The 14,528-nt window shown below is 32.7% G+C and overlaps 1 protein-coding gene across 4 annotated transcripts in view; it reads right to left on the bottom strand.

Annotated features, from left to right (window-relative positions):
- Positions 1 to 14,528, bottom strand: part of CADM2 (cell adhesion molecule 2) — a 1,116,707-nt gene that overhangs the window by 108,397 nt on the left and 993,782 nt on the right. For all 4 annotated transcript variants that reach the window (XM_063602855.1, XM_057301833.2, XM_034956947.4 and 1 more), the window contains one exon: positions 3,942 to 4,120. In XM_063602855.1, the coding sequence (XP_063458925.1) occupies positions 3,942 to 4,120 (179 nt within the window). The remainder of the gene's footprint in view (positions 1 to 3,941; positions 4,121 to 14,528) is intronic.

Genomic DNA, 14,528 nt, shown 5'->3' with positions numbered 1-14,528 from the left:
GAGATTTTAAGACATTTTCTATCTCATAGAAAAAAATTAGAGTTTTCTCATTTTTCAATAGTGTTAACCTAATTTATGTTCCGGGTAGCTTTCAGGGAAGATTATGAGCAATAACTGTATGCAACTCATGGGCAAGTTTCTTACCAGACCCTTGGAGTTTGATTGTCCTTGGTATAATAAGACTACTAGAAATATAATAGTAAGAATAGTCTAATTTATTATATATCTGTATAACTGGCACTTTGCTGAGTAATTCCATTTACAATGTATGTCATATTATAAATGAATTTATTAATTTGTAATAATATTTATCATAATATTTATATTTAAATATTTATTATAATTATTTATATTTGTAATATTTATAAATAATAGTGATATGTTACTATTTTTAAACATTCCATACAGTTGGAACTACACAAAGTGTGAACATCTGCCACATTGTATGACCATCTTACTATAGCTCCCTATAACTCCTCTATTTTGTGTCACAATTATCTAAATGCTTAGCTTATATTCCACATTAAACTATAATCTTCTTGTTTGTTATTTATCTTTGCTCCTTTGTACCTGGTAGATAAGTACTATATATCTGTTGGGTGAGTGAATTAGTTTTTATCTTGATCCTAGTTCTTCAAATGTTAAGAATAGCAATGGGTCAAGATATTCAAAGCCATTAAAACTATGGATATAATCATTCATTGTAAATAAATAAATAGTATGACCACAATAATCACAAGAGATATACTTCAACATTTTTATAAAGAAGCAAATAGAAACTACTGTGCTCAGAGGAATTAATTAGTATAATTATGGCTACCAATTTAACAGTTAAATTTTTCCATTGTCAAGCTTGTTCATAAAATGTGCTACTTTCTTTCTTAATGGAACCTCCACAGTGCAAATGTTTCTTAAGCATGACGTTTAATCTTACAGGTATTAGTATGGGTAGACCTTTCATTGAGGATAAATTTTAGACTGGCAGTTAAATTACTACATGTGGTCCTAATGCTGAAATTTTTAAAGGTGTAATTAGGAGGGAGTGGGGGAATCACCAGTGTCTCTAACACAAAATGTCAGTGGTTTTAACAATTAAATGTGGTAGCATTTAAATAATGCACTTCCACTGACACCCAAACAATAAAATCTAACTATTATGATGGCATCCAGATAGTAGATGATTTCACAGGAAAGTGCTCAGAACTCCATCAAGTTAAGAATCAATAGAATCTAAGCAATTGTGGTAGAGTCAAAGACACGGGTCTCAGCTCGTGAAAAACCCTCTGTACTAGAGCTATATTAAATTATCACCACTAATGTAAAATCAACCTTGGTGTAAAAGATAAAAGGGTAAAGTTCTCACAAATGATCACTTATCACTCCATTCCAAAAATGCATACAGCATTCATTATAGATCAAAATGCCACTCAAATTTCATCATTTAGTAAGGTTTTGAAACAGCCAAACCATTAACAGAAGAGAGTAGCTTTTTATATTTATACAACTAGCGACTAATGAAACATTATACCCAGCGTGCAAAGGGGAAAAATCCTTTATTTTGCCATGAACCCAATTGGTGCCCCTTTTAAACACAGCTTAATATGGTTTCACTGTTTCATCGAGCCTCTCATAACTTGTGTCAATAATCCTAGGTAAACCACTGTTGAACTTCACAGCATTTATCTAGCAGCATGAGTAGCATTAATCTATGGGGTGCTTTTGATGAATTGTAGTTCAAAAAGCAAAGCCAAAAATGACTTCTCACAAAGTGCTTAGGGAAGTATTTATTAGAAATACAGCAACTGCCAACTACCTAAAGGTAGCTTGGCTATTTAGGACATCATGCTGTTGGCTAGCTTGCAAGCACTGAAAAAATATATGAATTTTCCTGATGAGCTACTTAAAAAAAAATGATATACTTTTCATTTAGGTATATTATTTTTTCTGTCACTTCTCTTCTAATTCTCAATACTTTATGACATATTGCTTTTGACACAATGTGACATGCTATACAACATGTCCCCAGGTGCTCAGAAACTGTTAGGTGAGAGAAGCACTTGGAAAATTAAGGTGAATCAGATAGACTACACTTTCCTTACATGACTGCACGATCTAAACATCCAGGGAGCATCAACTGAAATCTACTCTTGGATCCTGCTCTAAGGATCTCACTTACCTTCCTGACACACCCAGTGGTTCTAACATTCTCTCTGGCAGAAAGGCCAGCAGGGTCTGTCTACAGGGATTACCACATTTAAATACAATTTATCAGTCTAATTGGATTAGGCTAATTTTTCCAAAGTTGAATTTTGTACAATTCATGAAGTGCTAGAAATTCAACTGTTAGTTCTACTATTTTCTAGATGTTTTACACGAATAGCCTATTCATTGTGAGCCTTTCGTTGCTTACCATAGCAAAGCAGTATTAAGTACTGAGAGATTTTATACAATAATGCAACTTGAAAATAGGAAAACTGTATATTGACTGAACAGATTAATTTTTTCCAACGTTGGCAAAATGAACAAAATGAATACCTGGGAAAAATAACACTTGTTAGATTAATTTCTCCCTAAAATTAATCTCTTTACAAAGAAATATACTAGACCCCCAAAATTCTTTTTGGAAAGGTATGGAACAAACACATAGGTCTTTTAGTATTCCATAAATACATTCAAGAGAAAGATATCAAATAAACATATTTTGTCCATAGTTTCTAAGATCCACGATTTATGACAGCACTGTGTTATATAATACTCATTTAGTATACTGTAATATTATGTTGAATATAATACTAGTCCCAGAAAAGTTTTCTTGGTGAAATATGTTGAAAATCTTACATTGGCTAATGGCTTTTCCTAGTGGAGATTCGCAATGCACCCTGACATATACAATAAAGTCTGGGAAGTACTGTAGTAAAGAAACCTGACTAATTTTATTTATTGCAATATTCATCAATCTCATAAAAATTCATCTCCATCTAACAATATCTAAAAGAAGCTACCTTATGAAAAACCCATTGTGGCATTTGAAAGTTGGAAAAAACAGAAATTTTATTCACTCATGGCGACTGGTATTTCTTTCTGTGATTTTGTTATATTTACTCAAATTGTGAGATAAGTAGAGTCAAGAAAAAGTCTATAGGAACTTTAAATTATTGTTCAATGAAATTGATGCAGTTGTTGCTAATATTGTACACTCCCATTTTTGCTGCATTTCAATGACACTGTCATTCTTTGTGAAACCAAATTACAGAAGTTATAAAGTATATGTTTATGATAATACAATAAAAATTAGCTTAAAGGAAATGTAATTTTCATGATTCCAGATTATAAGTGAACACATTTATTTATAGAATTTAAAGACAATCAGCCGGGTGTGATGGCTCACACCTGTAATTCCAGCACTTTGGGAAGCTGAGGCAGGCTGATAACTTGAAGCCAGGAGTTCGAGATAAGCCTGGTGAACATGGTGAAAGCCCATCTCTACTAAAAATATAGTGGTGCATGCCTGTAATCCCAGCTACTCAGGAGGTGAAGCACGAGAATTGCTTGAACCCGGGAGGTGGAGACTGCAATGAGCTGAGATCATGCCACTGCACTCCAGCCTGGGCAACAGAGCAAGACTCTGTCTCCAAAAAAATAAATAAATAAAATAAAGACAATCATTAATATAGTTTAGGAGCCAACATGTAAGAAGTATATTTATAATTGAGAAAGCTTTTCACACAAAAAAAATTTTTATGTATGTTACAATTTTATCAGTCTGACTGGGAATATATTAATATTAAATATAATATCTCATAATTAAATATCTCATAAGATGTCCTGAAATAAAAAGAAACCATATAATTTTGTTTACTGCACTTAAAATTCTGATATATTTAAATAGTTTTTCAAGTTATGCATCATTTCACATATAATGTTTTCCAAAATTTACTCACCATGCACAATGAGAACATATTCTGCGCTGCTTTGGCCAATGGTGTTTGTGGCTTCACATCGATATGTACCATTATCCGTTTTGTTCAGGAAAAGAATGTTTAGCTCCCTACCACTCACAACCATTCGGTCAGGATCTGGTAATTCTCCGCCATCCTTTGTCCACAAAACAGGTTCTGGCCTATTGGATTGAAACATGCATGTAGACAGCAAAAATAATAAATGTTAAATATGTGTAAATTTAGTAAATCAATTTTTTAATATTTAACATGTATTTTGTACACAACCATATGCTAACTTCTATAAGATACCAAAAGGACCATCACACACTCACTCAAAAGAGTCGGAGGTATAGCAAATATAATCTGCTTCTATTCTATTTAACTAAGCAGATATGTATTCAGAGACTAATTTGTTGAGTCCCAGTAGCAGTCATTTCTGGTCCCCTGCTCAAGTCGTGTGGCCCAGATTCTGCTGCTAATGGCTCACACCCCACATTGGAAGACTACCCTTAGGCTATTGGGGCAAATCTTCCTCAGATGTATTTGGATATAAGTAAATATAAATATTTATATTTATATATAAATATATAATTTTTATAAATATGTATATAAAATATGAGTATAAATATATATAATAATAATGAATACTAAATAATACTTATTATATTATAATAAATAATATTAAATATATTTAATATTATTCATGTAAGTATTCATATTCATACATACAAATAAATATAAAATAAGGATATAAAATATAAAATATAAAATAAATATAAAAAAGATAAAAATCTTTGCACTTAGAGCCACCCTTGTGGCACAGCTTTGCTTGAAACCACCTGAATCTTTTCCATTTCACCTCTGCTGCTTTTCTCATTCTTTTAGAGGTTTTTATTGTGAGTTTTCTTTTAACAAAATTCCTGCAAAGGAGCCCTATCTCAAAATATGCTTTTAGAAAAGAAGGATAAATGAACCATAGATTCCCCTCTTCAAAAATTTCAGTCTTCTGTAATAATTAATGATAGAAATAGTTGTTAATAATATCTATTACCATCTGCTAGTTGTTATCCTAGGTAATTTACATTTATTTTCTGTAATTCTCAAAAGAACACTTTGATGAATATCACTTTTTAAAATGTGCTGCATATAAGAATATAGATGAGAGAAGTATTCAAACCCTGGTCTTCCTCTATAGTTGATGCTTCATCTAGTACCTCCTGCTTTCTAACATGATGAATACTTTTCTAGGCTTAGTATGGAAAGTTTACTAATTTCAGCATAATTTTATCACATGGAATCATTTTCTCAAAAGCTTTGTTAAATTTGATAGAAATATTGAATTTATTTTATGTTATTGTGAACACAATTAGAACAGAGGCACTGAGTAAGTGATGTCTATGGGTATGGCATCCTTTCTAAGAGGAAGGATATACACCATTCTAACAAAATTTTGTAGAAGGGATAAAAGTTGTGAAAAATAATAACAAATATTGTAAACAATATCAAAACAAGAAGATTGGCAGTGTTAATGGAACTGATCAAGTGTTTAAGTACTGACAACACTTGGAGAGTGTGATCTTTTAATATAAGAAATATGTATTTTGTCTTCTCCCCCAGCTCCTAACATAGTGCTCCTGAAGCCCCGATAGATAGCGGTGATAGCAGAAATTTTTGTTCTATTTAGCTTCTTACCCCAGTTCCTGGCAAGAAACTCCTAAGACGTTTATACAGTCATATGCTACTTAACTATGAGGATATAGCCTGAGAAATGTGTTATTAAGTGATTTTGTCATTATACAAACACCATAGACTACATTTACACAAACCTAGATGGCACAGCCTACTACACACCTAGGTAATATGCTATAGCCTATTGATTATGCTATAAACTTGTACATCATGTTACTGCTCTGAATACTGGAACAAATTGTAACACAATGGTAAGTATTTGAGTGTATAGACATGGAAAATGTATAGTAAAAATACAGTATTATAATAGTTTGAGACCACTATCCTATATATGGTGCATCATTGATCAAAGTGTTGTTATATGGTGCATGACTGTAATTTCCTGAGTGATAGTAGACTCTGACACAGAGCTTCTAAGTCCCTTGGGCATGATAGGAGAATCTTTTGCTCTGAGATGCTCCTATGAGATGTTCTAATCAGAAGTTTCTGGTGGGCTCCTGGGCAGCTTACTGGGTAATTACAGGTTGGAACTTTCAGTCCCACTTTCCTTTCAACCTCCAGGGAGCTGAGGTGACTGAAGGTTAGATGATCATCAATGGTCACTGATATAACCAATTATGCCTACCTAATGAAGCCCCCATAAAACTTAAAAGGGCAGGGTTTGGAGAGCTTCTGTATTGCAGAGCATGCAGAAGGTCCAAGATGGAAGCATGCCAGGAGAGGCCATGGAAGCTCCTCTCCTCTTTCTGCATACCTTGCCCTATCCATCTCCTCATCTCGCTGTTCATCAGTTGCCTTTGTGAGACAGAGAGAGAGAGAGAGAGAGAGATAAAGATATATAGCTATATAGCTATATAGATATAGATATAGATATACAGATATATAGATATAGATATAGCTATATAGATATATAGATATAGATATATAGATATATAGATGATATATAGATATATAGATATAGATATAGATATAGATATAGATACAGATTTTTTTTTAATTTAAGTTCCACGAAACATGTGTAGAACATGCAGGCTTTTTACGTAGGTATACTTGTACCATGGTGTTTTCCTGCATCCATCAACCCATCATCTAGGTTCCCTCACCTCACCCCCAACCCTGCAACAGGCTCCAGTTTGTGTTGTTCCCCTTCCTGTGTCCATGTGTTCTCATTGTTCAACTCCCACTTATGAGTGAGAACATGAAGTGTTTGGTTTTCTGTTCTTGTATTAGTTTGCTGAGGATGATGGCTTCCAGCTTTATTCATATCCCTGCAAAGGACATGATCTCACTCCTTTTTATGGCTGCATAGTATTCCATGGTGTATATATGCCACATTTTCCTCATCCAGTCTATCATTGATGGGCATTTGTGCTGGTTCCAAGTCTTTGCTATTGTAAACAGTGCTGCAATAAACGTATGTGTGCATGTGTCTTTACATTAGAATGATTTATATTCCTTTGGGTATATACCCAATAATGAGATTGCTGGGTCGAATGGTATTTCTGGTTATAGATCCTTGAGGAATTTGTGCCTTTATATTAGAATGATTTATATTCCTTTATGTATATATCCAGTAATGGGATTGCTGGGTTAAATGGTGTTTCTGGTTCTAGATCCTTGAGAAATCACCACACTGCCTGCCACAGTGGTTGAACTAATTTACATTCCCACCAACAGTATAAAAGCGTTCCTATTTCTCTACAGCCTTGCCAGCATCTATTGCTTCTTGACTTTTTAATAATCGCCATTCTGACTGGTGTGAGATGGTACCTCATTGTGGTTTTGATTTTCATTTCTCTAATGATCAGTGACGTTGAACTTTTTTTTGTATGTTTGTTGGCTGCATAAATGTATCCTTTCGAGAAGTGCCTGTTCATATCCTTTGCCCACTTTCAGATGGGGTTGTTGTTTTTTATCTTGTAAATTGGTTTAAGCTCCTTGTAGATTCTAAACATTAGACCTTTGTCAGATGGGTAGATTGCAAAAATTTTCTCCCATTCTGCAGGTTTCCTGTTCACTCTGATGATAGTTTTTTTTGCTGTGCAGAAAGAAGCTCTTTACTTTAATTAGATCCCATTTGTCAATTTTTGCTTTTGTTGCAATCGCTTTTGGCGTTTTCATCATGAACTCTTTGACCATGCCTATGTTATTGCCTAGGTTTTCTCCTAGGGTTTTGATAGTTTTGTGTCATATTCTTTATAATTAATGAGTGAAAATAAGCAAAGTGTTTCCCTGAGTTCTGTGAGCTATCCCACCAAATTAACAACACCCAAGAAGGAAGACACGGAAATCATGGTTTGTAGGCAGTTGGTCAGAAGTACAGGTAACAGCCTAGTGCATGTGAGTGGCATCTGAAATGGGAGGCAATCTTGTGGGACTGAGACCTCAATCTGCAGTCTGAGGTATACATGAATTGAATTACGTGACACCCAGTTGGTGTCTCATGAAAAACTGATTGTTGGTGGGGGAAACTGATTGTTGGTAACACACATTTTGGTGGTCAGAGATGAAGTGTTGTAGTAAATGTGTAAGTAGAAAGTAGTAAACAGTTTGTTTTTTTCTGTCTTCAGGAAGACAAAAAACAAAAAGGGAGGATAATTTTATCAGATCTATATCCATGAAAATTCTGAAAGAGCATTATATGATATCAAGTGAAGAAACAAGGTATATAAAATATTGGAAAAATATAATATATTGGAAAAATATAATAATATGTATCGTTCAATTAGATAGACAAATCACTCCCCTAGTATCCTTAATAAAAGCCAAATTATTAATAGTTCTCAACATGCTTCATTTATCCTAAATCTTTTAACTGCTATTTGAATTTACCAATTCTTATTTTATAACAGGCTAGATTGTCTTGTGCTATGTACATCCTTAACATCTCTTGAAGCAGCAAAAAATGATAAAATAAAACTATGATTTGCAGCAACGTAGAAATCTTGCCCTTTCCAGAAAGTCACATAAGACCCATATTAAAATAGAAGTTATACTGGTGATACTTTGGGGTTTAGAGAATTCATCTTTATAATACTACTCAAAGGAAGTAATTTAGTATCTTAGGAGGCAACCTTTTCTTGATGTTTGAACTTTTAAACATACAGAGAAAATTGTATGCATGTATTTATACACTTCCATACACTCAAAATTACCCCCCAAAATCTAAACTGTCATGATTTTTTCCTAGTTCTGTTTATAAGCTTTTTTTGTCTCATCTTAAAGCAAATGGCTCTGTAAATATGTAGTTAAATTCAGATATATCTTTTTAAACTGTTTACATAGAAATGTAAAGATCTAGATAAAGTATTCAAGTTGCCAATCTGTATTTTAAAACAAAATTTTTCAAAAAAAAAAAAAACTTCCTCAAAGGAAATAACAACGGCATCTACAAAATTGGTTAACGGGAGGATGTAGTTGTGTAAGTCTTTGCTGACACTGATCTAAATCCTTCAAGAATTCTTGATCCTAGTCTCTGTGATAAATCTTCAAGGTGGCAAAATAGCACCATAGGATGCAAATTTAATGAAATAGAGGTTAGAGTTTATGCATAGATTAAAAATAGCCTACACATATTCCCAATTAGTATTTAAAATGTTCAAGCTTCTTAATATCACCATAAAAATATTAAGTGGTTTAGCAAGTCCTGATACAATTTGTGTTTCATCTTAATAAAGTGGGCCCCCTAGGCTTTCTCTAATTGGAACCCAGAAATGATTGAGTTTCTTGCTACAAATGAAGAACAATCTTCCCTGCTGTTCAGGCATCCAAAGAGATCATTTAAAAGTGGTTCCAGTCTACAGTTTCTATATGATAAGGCTGAAAAAAGAGTAGGAGCTAGACACCAAGAGTAACAGGACAGTGAAAATAGCATCAGATGTGAGACGATAACGTTACGCCACTCTACATGAGAACACTTAGTCCATCCAGAACGTTTCTCTTTAACCAGCCCAAATAATTAAAAAGTTGGAAAACTTATGTTTGAGATAACATTTTGATTTTGTTTCTATCAATTCTATAAAACTATAAAGATGTTTATTTTTCCTTATATCTAAAGATATTTTTTCAGAAGTTTCTTCCTAGAACAACAGAAAAGTTAAAAGTAAAAAGAGAAACAAAATATGTTTATACATTTATTCTCAAATATCCTGAGGCATTCATTGATGAAGTTGTTTTTAATCTGAACAGATTTTTTTTAGAAAACCTATTAACTCGGTGTTTTGTTTTCTACATATCTAATAAGAGATTACCTTTATGTTGCACAATTCCTAATTTATAAATTACTGTTGAAAGGTATTGCCACAAGTCTCTTGGATGTTGATTTTTATTTAATATTTTGAACCAGATACAAACCTGATTACTAATTTTCAGTGAAATTCTTTAATTTGTATTTGGGGCATTTATTCTGTGCAGTTATACCATAGCGACAGTGCTTCTAATCTTTTCTGTGCTTAGAAACTATGGGATTATTCACTCCCTAGGTACTGAGAATGGAAACTTTCTTTGCCTTAATCGTTCACATCCCCTCTTTTAGGTTCGTGCTTCCTAACAGGAATAAAGAACAAGAAGTTCGGTAATGGAGAAGTGAGTCACATCATGTAGGTCTCCTAGGAAAAGAATCTTCCTGGTGTGGAAAGGGACAGGAGTTAAACACTATGCAAAATTTGAAATTCTCCAGTCTCTCCTTTTTCCAAACAGTGATATCCCCCTTGGGATTTGTGCTGCCTTTTTTTCATAAGGACAGGATATGTTGGGGTCTAGCACTAAAATTAATCCTATGAAAATTAAACTTACTTTTCCTAGATGAAAAAAAAGTCACCTTTCCTATATGAAAAAAAAAAGTCACATTCAAGACAACATCTTGTTCTATCTTAAGAAAAATGAACAAAAATTTCAAATATTTATATCTTATACTTCCTTTAAGACAAAGCAGAATCATATAGTCAGTAACTTTATGCCTTCTGTACCATGTCACCATAGGAAGATGTCTACTGGCTTTGTTTCAGTTTAGAAATTCCACAGATGGGCAGTAAATATTATTAAAGTTTTAAAACCAGGGAGTTTTTTAAAAACTTAATCCCTCTCTATTTCCTGTGATATTTTCACTGGAAAGTGAAATAAGGTGATAGGAGTTACAAAAACATCTTGATCCTTTTTCTGCTTTAAGCAAAGACTTTTTGATTAAGAAATTATAGTAAGAGTCTATGCATAATACACCCAATGTTTATGTTATCATATTTTTAGAGAAAGGAACGGATAAGTAAATGTAAATTAATTGACAAATGGATTTGAAAATTGTTCAAGTAAAAGATTTAAAGTTTATTGAGTCCAGGAAAAAAGAATCCTGAACAAACTTTAGCTTAGGCATTTCCCCTTTGGGTAGACTGAGATTACATCTCTAAACGAAGCCCAAGTACTGCTAAATAATTGAGGAGGAAGAAAAAAGGAGAAGAGGAGAAATATTAGAAGCTGGGGTTGCTTGGTAGCTTTTTAAAAAAATTAAAATGTAAATACAAAGCAATCTAAAAGAGCAGTATTCTGAAAACTGTGAAGCTGATTAAAAATGCACTTTTTAATAACTTCCTGTCAGAAGTTAAGGATGTAGTTGAAAAACAGCAAGAAATACAAAAGGACTACTTGTGGGTCTATTTATTGCAGTGATCATTACAAATTTTAAAACTACACTAAGGGTTTTTTGTTATTGAAGATCAAGTAAATATTTCTAAACATAATTTATAAATAGCATTCCACATATATGTAAAGTCATATTAATTATTGAAAAATTATTGCTTTAGGTCATTGCAGTGTACATCAACCTGTGTTTTCTCCTCAGATTTCATTTTTGTGCAATTTAGTTGTAATGAAATTAGATTTTCTTTTATTCTTGGTATTGATTTCATACTTTTATGGCAGCAATTATTTAAATATCAAATAAATTGTAGTATAAGCAAGCTTAAATTTGAGTGTTTTACTTATTAAAATTTAGGCTTATTTTAAAATATAATAAATGAAACATCTATGTGTCTGATAGTCTTTATACATATATGCATGAGAAAAAAACAAAACTTCAGAACTATTTATTGTAGAGTAGTCTTCAATGTATTTCCACAGGTTTAATTAACAGAAAATGTCCTATTCTACATTTATATCTTAAGACAGATAAGAGATCAATGAATTTTCTTTTTTGTTAGTTAAAAATGGCTGTATATTCTTTAATAGGTACTTGATAAATGCATGAAATTATCAAATAATTATCTATAAAAACATCTATGCAAGTTTTTGAACCAGGGATTGTGAGGTGTATAAAAAACTAAAATAAATATCTGCTCTGTGGTATTATATTCAAGTAGTTTCTATAAGATATATGTCATCAACCATAATATTTGGTAGCATACAGTAAGTGGCATAAATGAGTTATGAAACATCAGAAAGATTCATCACCAATATCAGGGACATACTAATAGGCTTTATGAAAAATAAAACTCTTGATTACGGTGTTTAATTATAGCAGAATTTTGACAAGTAGAAATAGAATACACCAACTCAATAGGAGTCTAAGCCCTGGGTAGAATGCTTGCCCTCAAGAGGCCATAATGTTGAAAAGATTAATTTAAATATTGGGAATGTCAGGAAAGAAATGAGAATAGGGTTACCAAGTAAAACTGCTATTGGCAAAAAATTACAAATTAAGAAAAGATAAGGTTAAAAGCACTTAATATGATAACTGAGTTGGGAGTAATGAAAGCAAAAGGCAAACTATAAGTTGTGTATGAAGAATCAAGAACAAGTATGCTTATAAGTAGCTTAGTCCAAGAGAAAGTCTATAGGACGAAAAGCAGAACATGAAAAAGTATTATTTTAGTTTAACACCAGAAAACTGATGATTACACCAATATAGAAGAGAGAATGAAAGGTGGGAAGGAAAGTTTTGGTCATAAACAGGAGCAACATGAACAAAAGCAAAGAAATGGAAAAGTTTGGGGTACAGGTGTGGGGGAAACATCTGTACATTTAAAGTAAGAAAAAAAAAATAAAGTAAGAAACAGCCGGTCTGGAGTGCCAGCTGAAGAATCTAGACTTTCTTTAAAAATGAAATTATCTTATTTTGATTTTTGAGAAGTGAGTATTCCTGATCAGTTTCCTTTAAGAAAATTAATGTGAAACATCTGGGGAAAATCCAATAAAGAGGCCATATATACAGTTCTTAAGACAGATAACAAGTTCCTACATAAGGGAGAGAAATAATAAAGGAAAGCACATAATAAACAATAAAAGAGCCCTGAAAAAGTAAATACAACTTTTCTGAAGCTAGGCAGTGTATGGTGTTAAGGAAGAGATAAAAGAAACTCTCTTTACAGCCTCTAGTCTGTACAACAGGTGCAACTGTAGTGCCAAAAAGAAAAACAACAATTTAAAGACTAACCAACAAAGCAATTAAACAAAAGAGAAAAGAGATTGAAATAAAGCCAAGAGGGAAAAACTGATGATTTCCATTTTGAACATGCTGAATTCAAGTGTTACAAGAAAACCAAGAAATACATCTTGATCCAGCAATTAAATAAATAAATAATTAGAAATCAGGGAAGAGGGCAGAACTGGAATTTTTACAGAGACGGGTGCCAACCATGTTTCCAAGCTAAAGAAAGAAAACAAAAGAGCACATCATTGAACATCTTAGAATACACTCACTTAGAAAATAAGAAAAGGCAATACAGTCTAAGAATTCTAAGAAAAAAAATCAAGAGAATAGTGTCATAGGAGCAAGAAAAAAATTATTTCAAAATTTATTGTCCTGAATGTTTGTCTTTATAATCCCACTAATACCTTAACTTCTCAGTTCTCTGATTTTCTCCTGTCCAATAATTATTTTGTTAGCTCCACCTCCGCCATGATGACACACTTCACATTGTCATCATTGCTACTTCCATAAAAGTCTCATTTTTTTTTCTAATAACAAACTTCTATTTGTTCAGTTCGCTACTTTCTTATATATCATCAAAACCTCCAGTCTTAACTGAGTGGCCCACTATTTTCCTTTATTCTTTAACGGCCCTCTCCCGTTCACTTCCCTCCTTAGCCAGTCTTAGGATCCAGTCAATCAGATTTGTTTTGTTTTGTTTTTTCCCTTTCTCCATCCATTATTATCTAGTTAATTCCCAGCTCTAATGAACCCAACTTTTCCATCTTCTCTGTGCCTTTAGTACAACATCAAAGCAAGCTAAAGAAAAAGGAGAAGGTAAATGATGTTTGTTTTACTAAATACTGTCCTTGAAGTCATCATGCAAGTGTGCACATGAAGAGCAAGGGCAAAGGCAATTTTAAAGCCAAAGTAAATTTCATTACTGTATCTTGGAGGTTTTTTGTTGTTGTTTTCCAATCTGTTGAAATATGCACAATGTATTGTCATTAATGTCATTAAGAATGTGTGATTAGACATACACATTTTTCCGTCCCAGAGCTGTTTAACATAATATTGAAAATAGATATTTTTGAAAAACTTTGCATCTTAATGTAGTTATTACCCTCATTTGTTAAATTGGATTTGTGTTTTAACATTTCAGATACTTGGTACTGAAACAGAAGCATAAATGTACAGAGAAAATGGAAGGAGAGGATTGAATAAATTACCCAGATGAAGTAAACTCTTAAACAACTTATCTTTTAAATTATAGATTTCTCACTGTGTTTTTTCACCTATTGCAGTTACTTGTATTGATTAATTTAATGTGTCTTTGTGTATTTGTGTGTGAGAAAGAACAAAGTGGTTCCTTAGCTTTTCTTCTCATTGGCCTCTACTCTTCTGTTTTAAATATTTCTGGATATGTTCTTCAGTTTCTTATTCCATCCTCACAATTATCATGAGTTAGAGTTTGCTCAGTATTGAGATGGCATTGCCCA

Source organism: Pan paniscus, chromosome 2, assembly GCF_029289425.2.
Source record: "Pan paniscus chromosome 2, NHGRI_mPanPan1-v2.0_pri, whole genome shotgun sequence".
In the NCBI taxonomy this organism is placed as follows: Eukaryota; Metazoa; Chordata; class Mammalia; order Primates; family Hominidae; genus Pan; species Pan paniscus.
The sequence above is the reverse complement of the archived record's forward strand: the minus strand, read 5'-3'. Positions and strand labels throughout refer to the sequence as shown.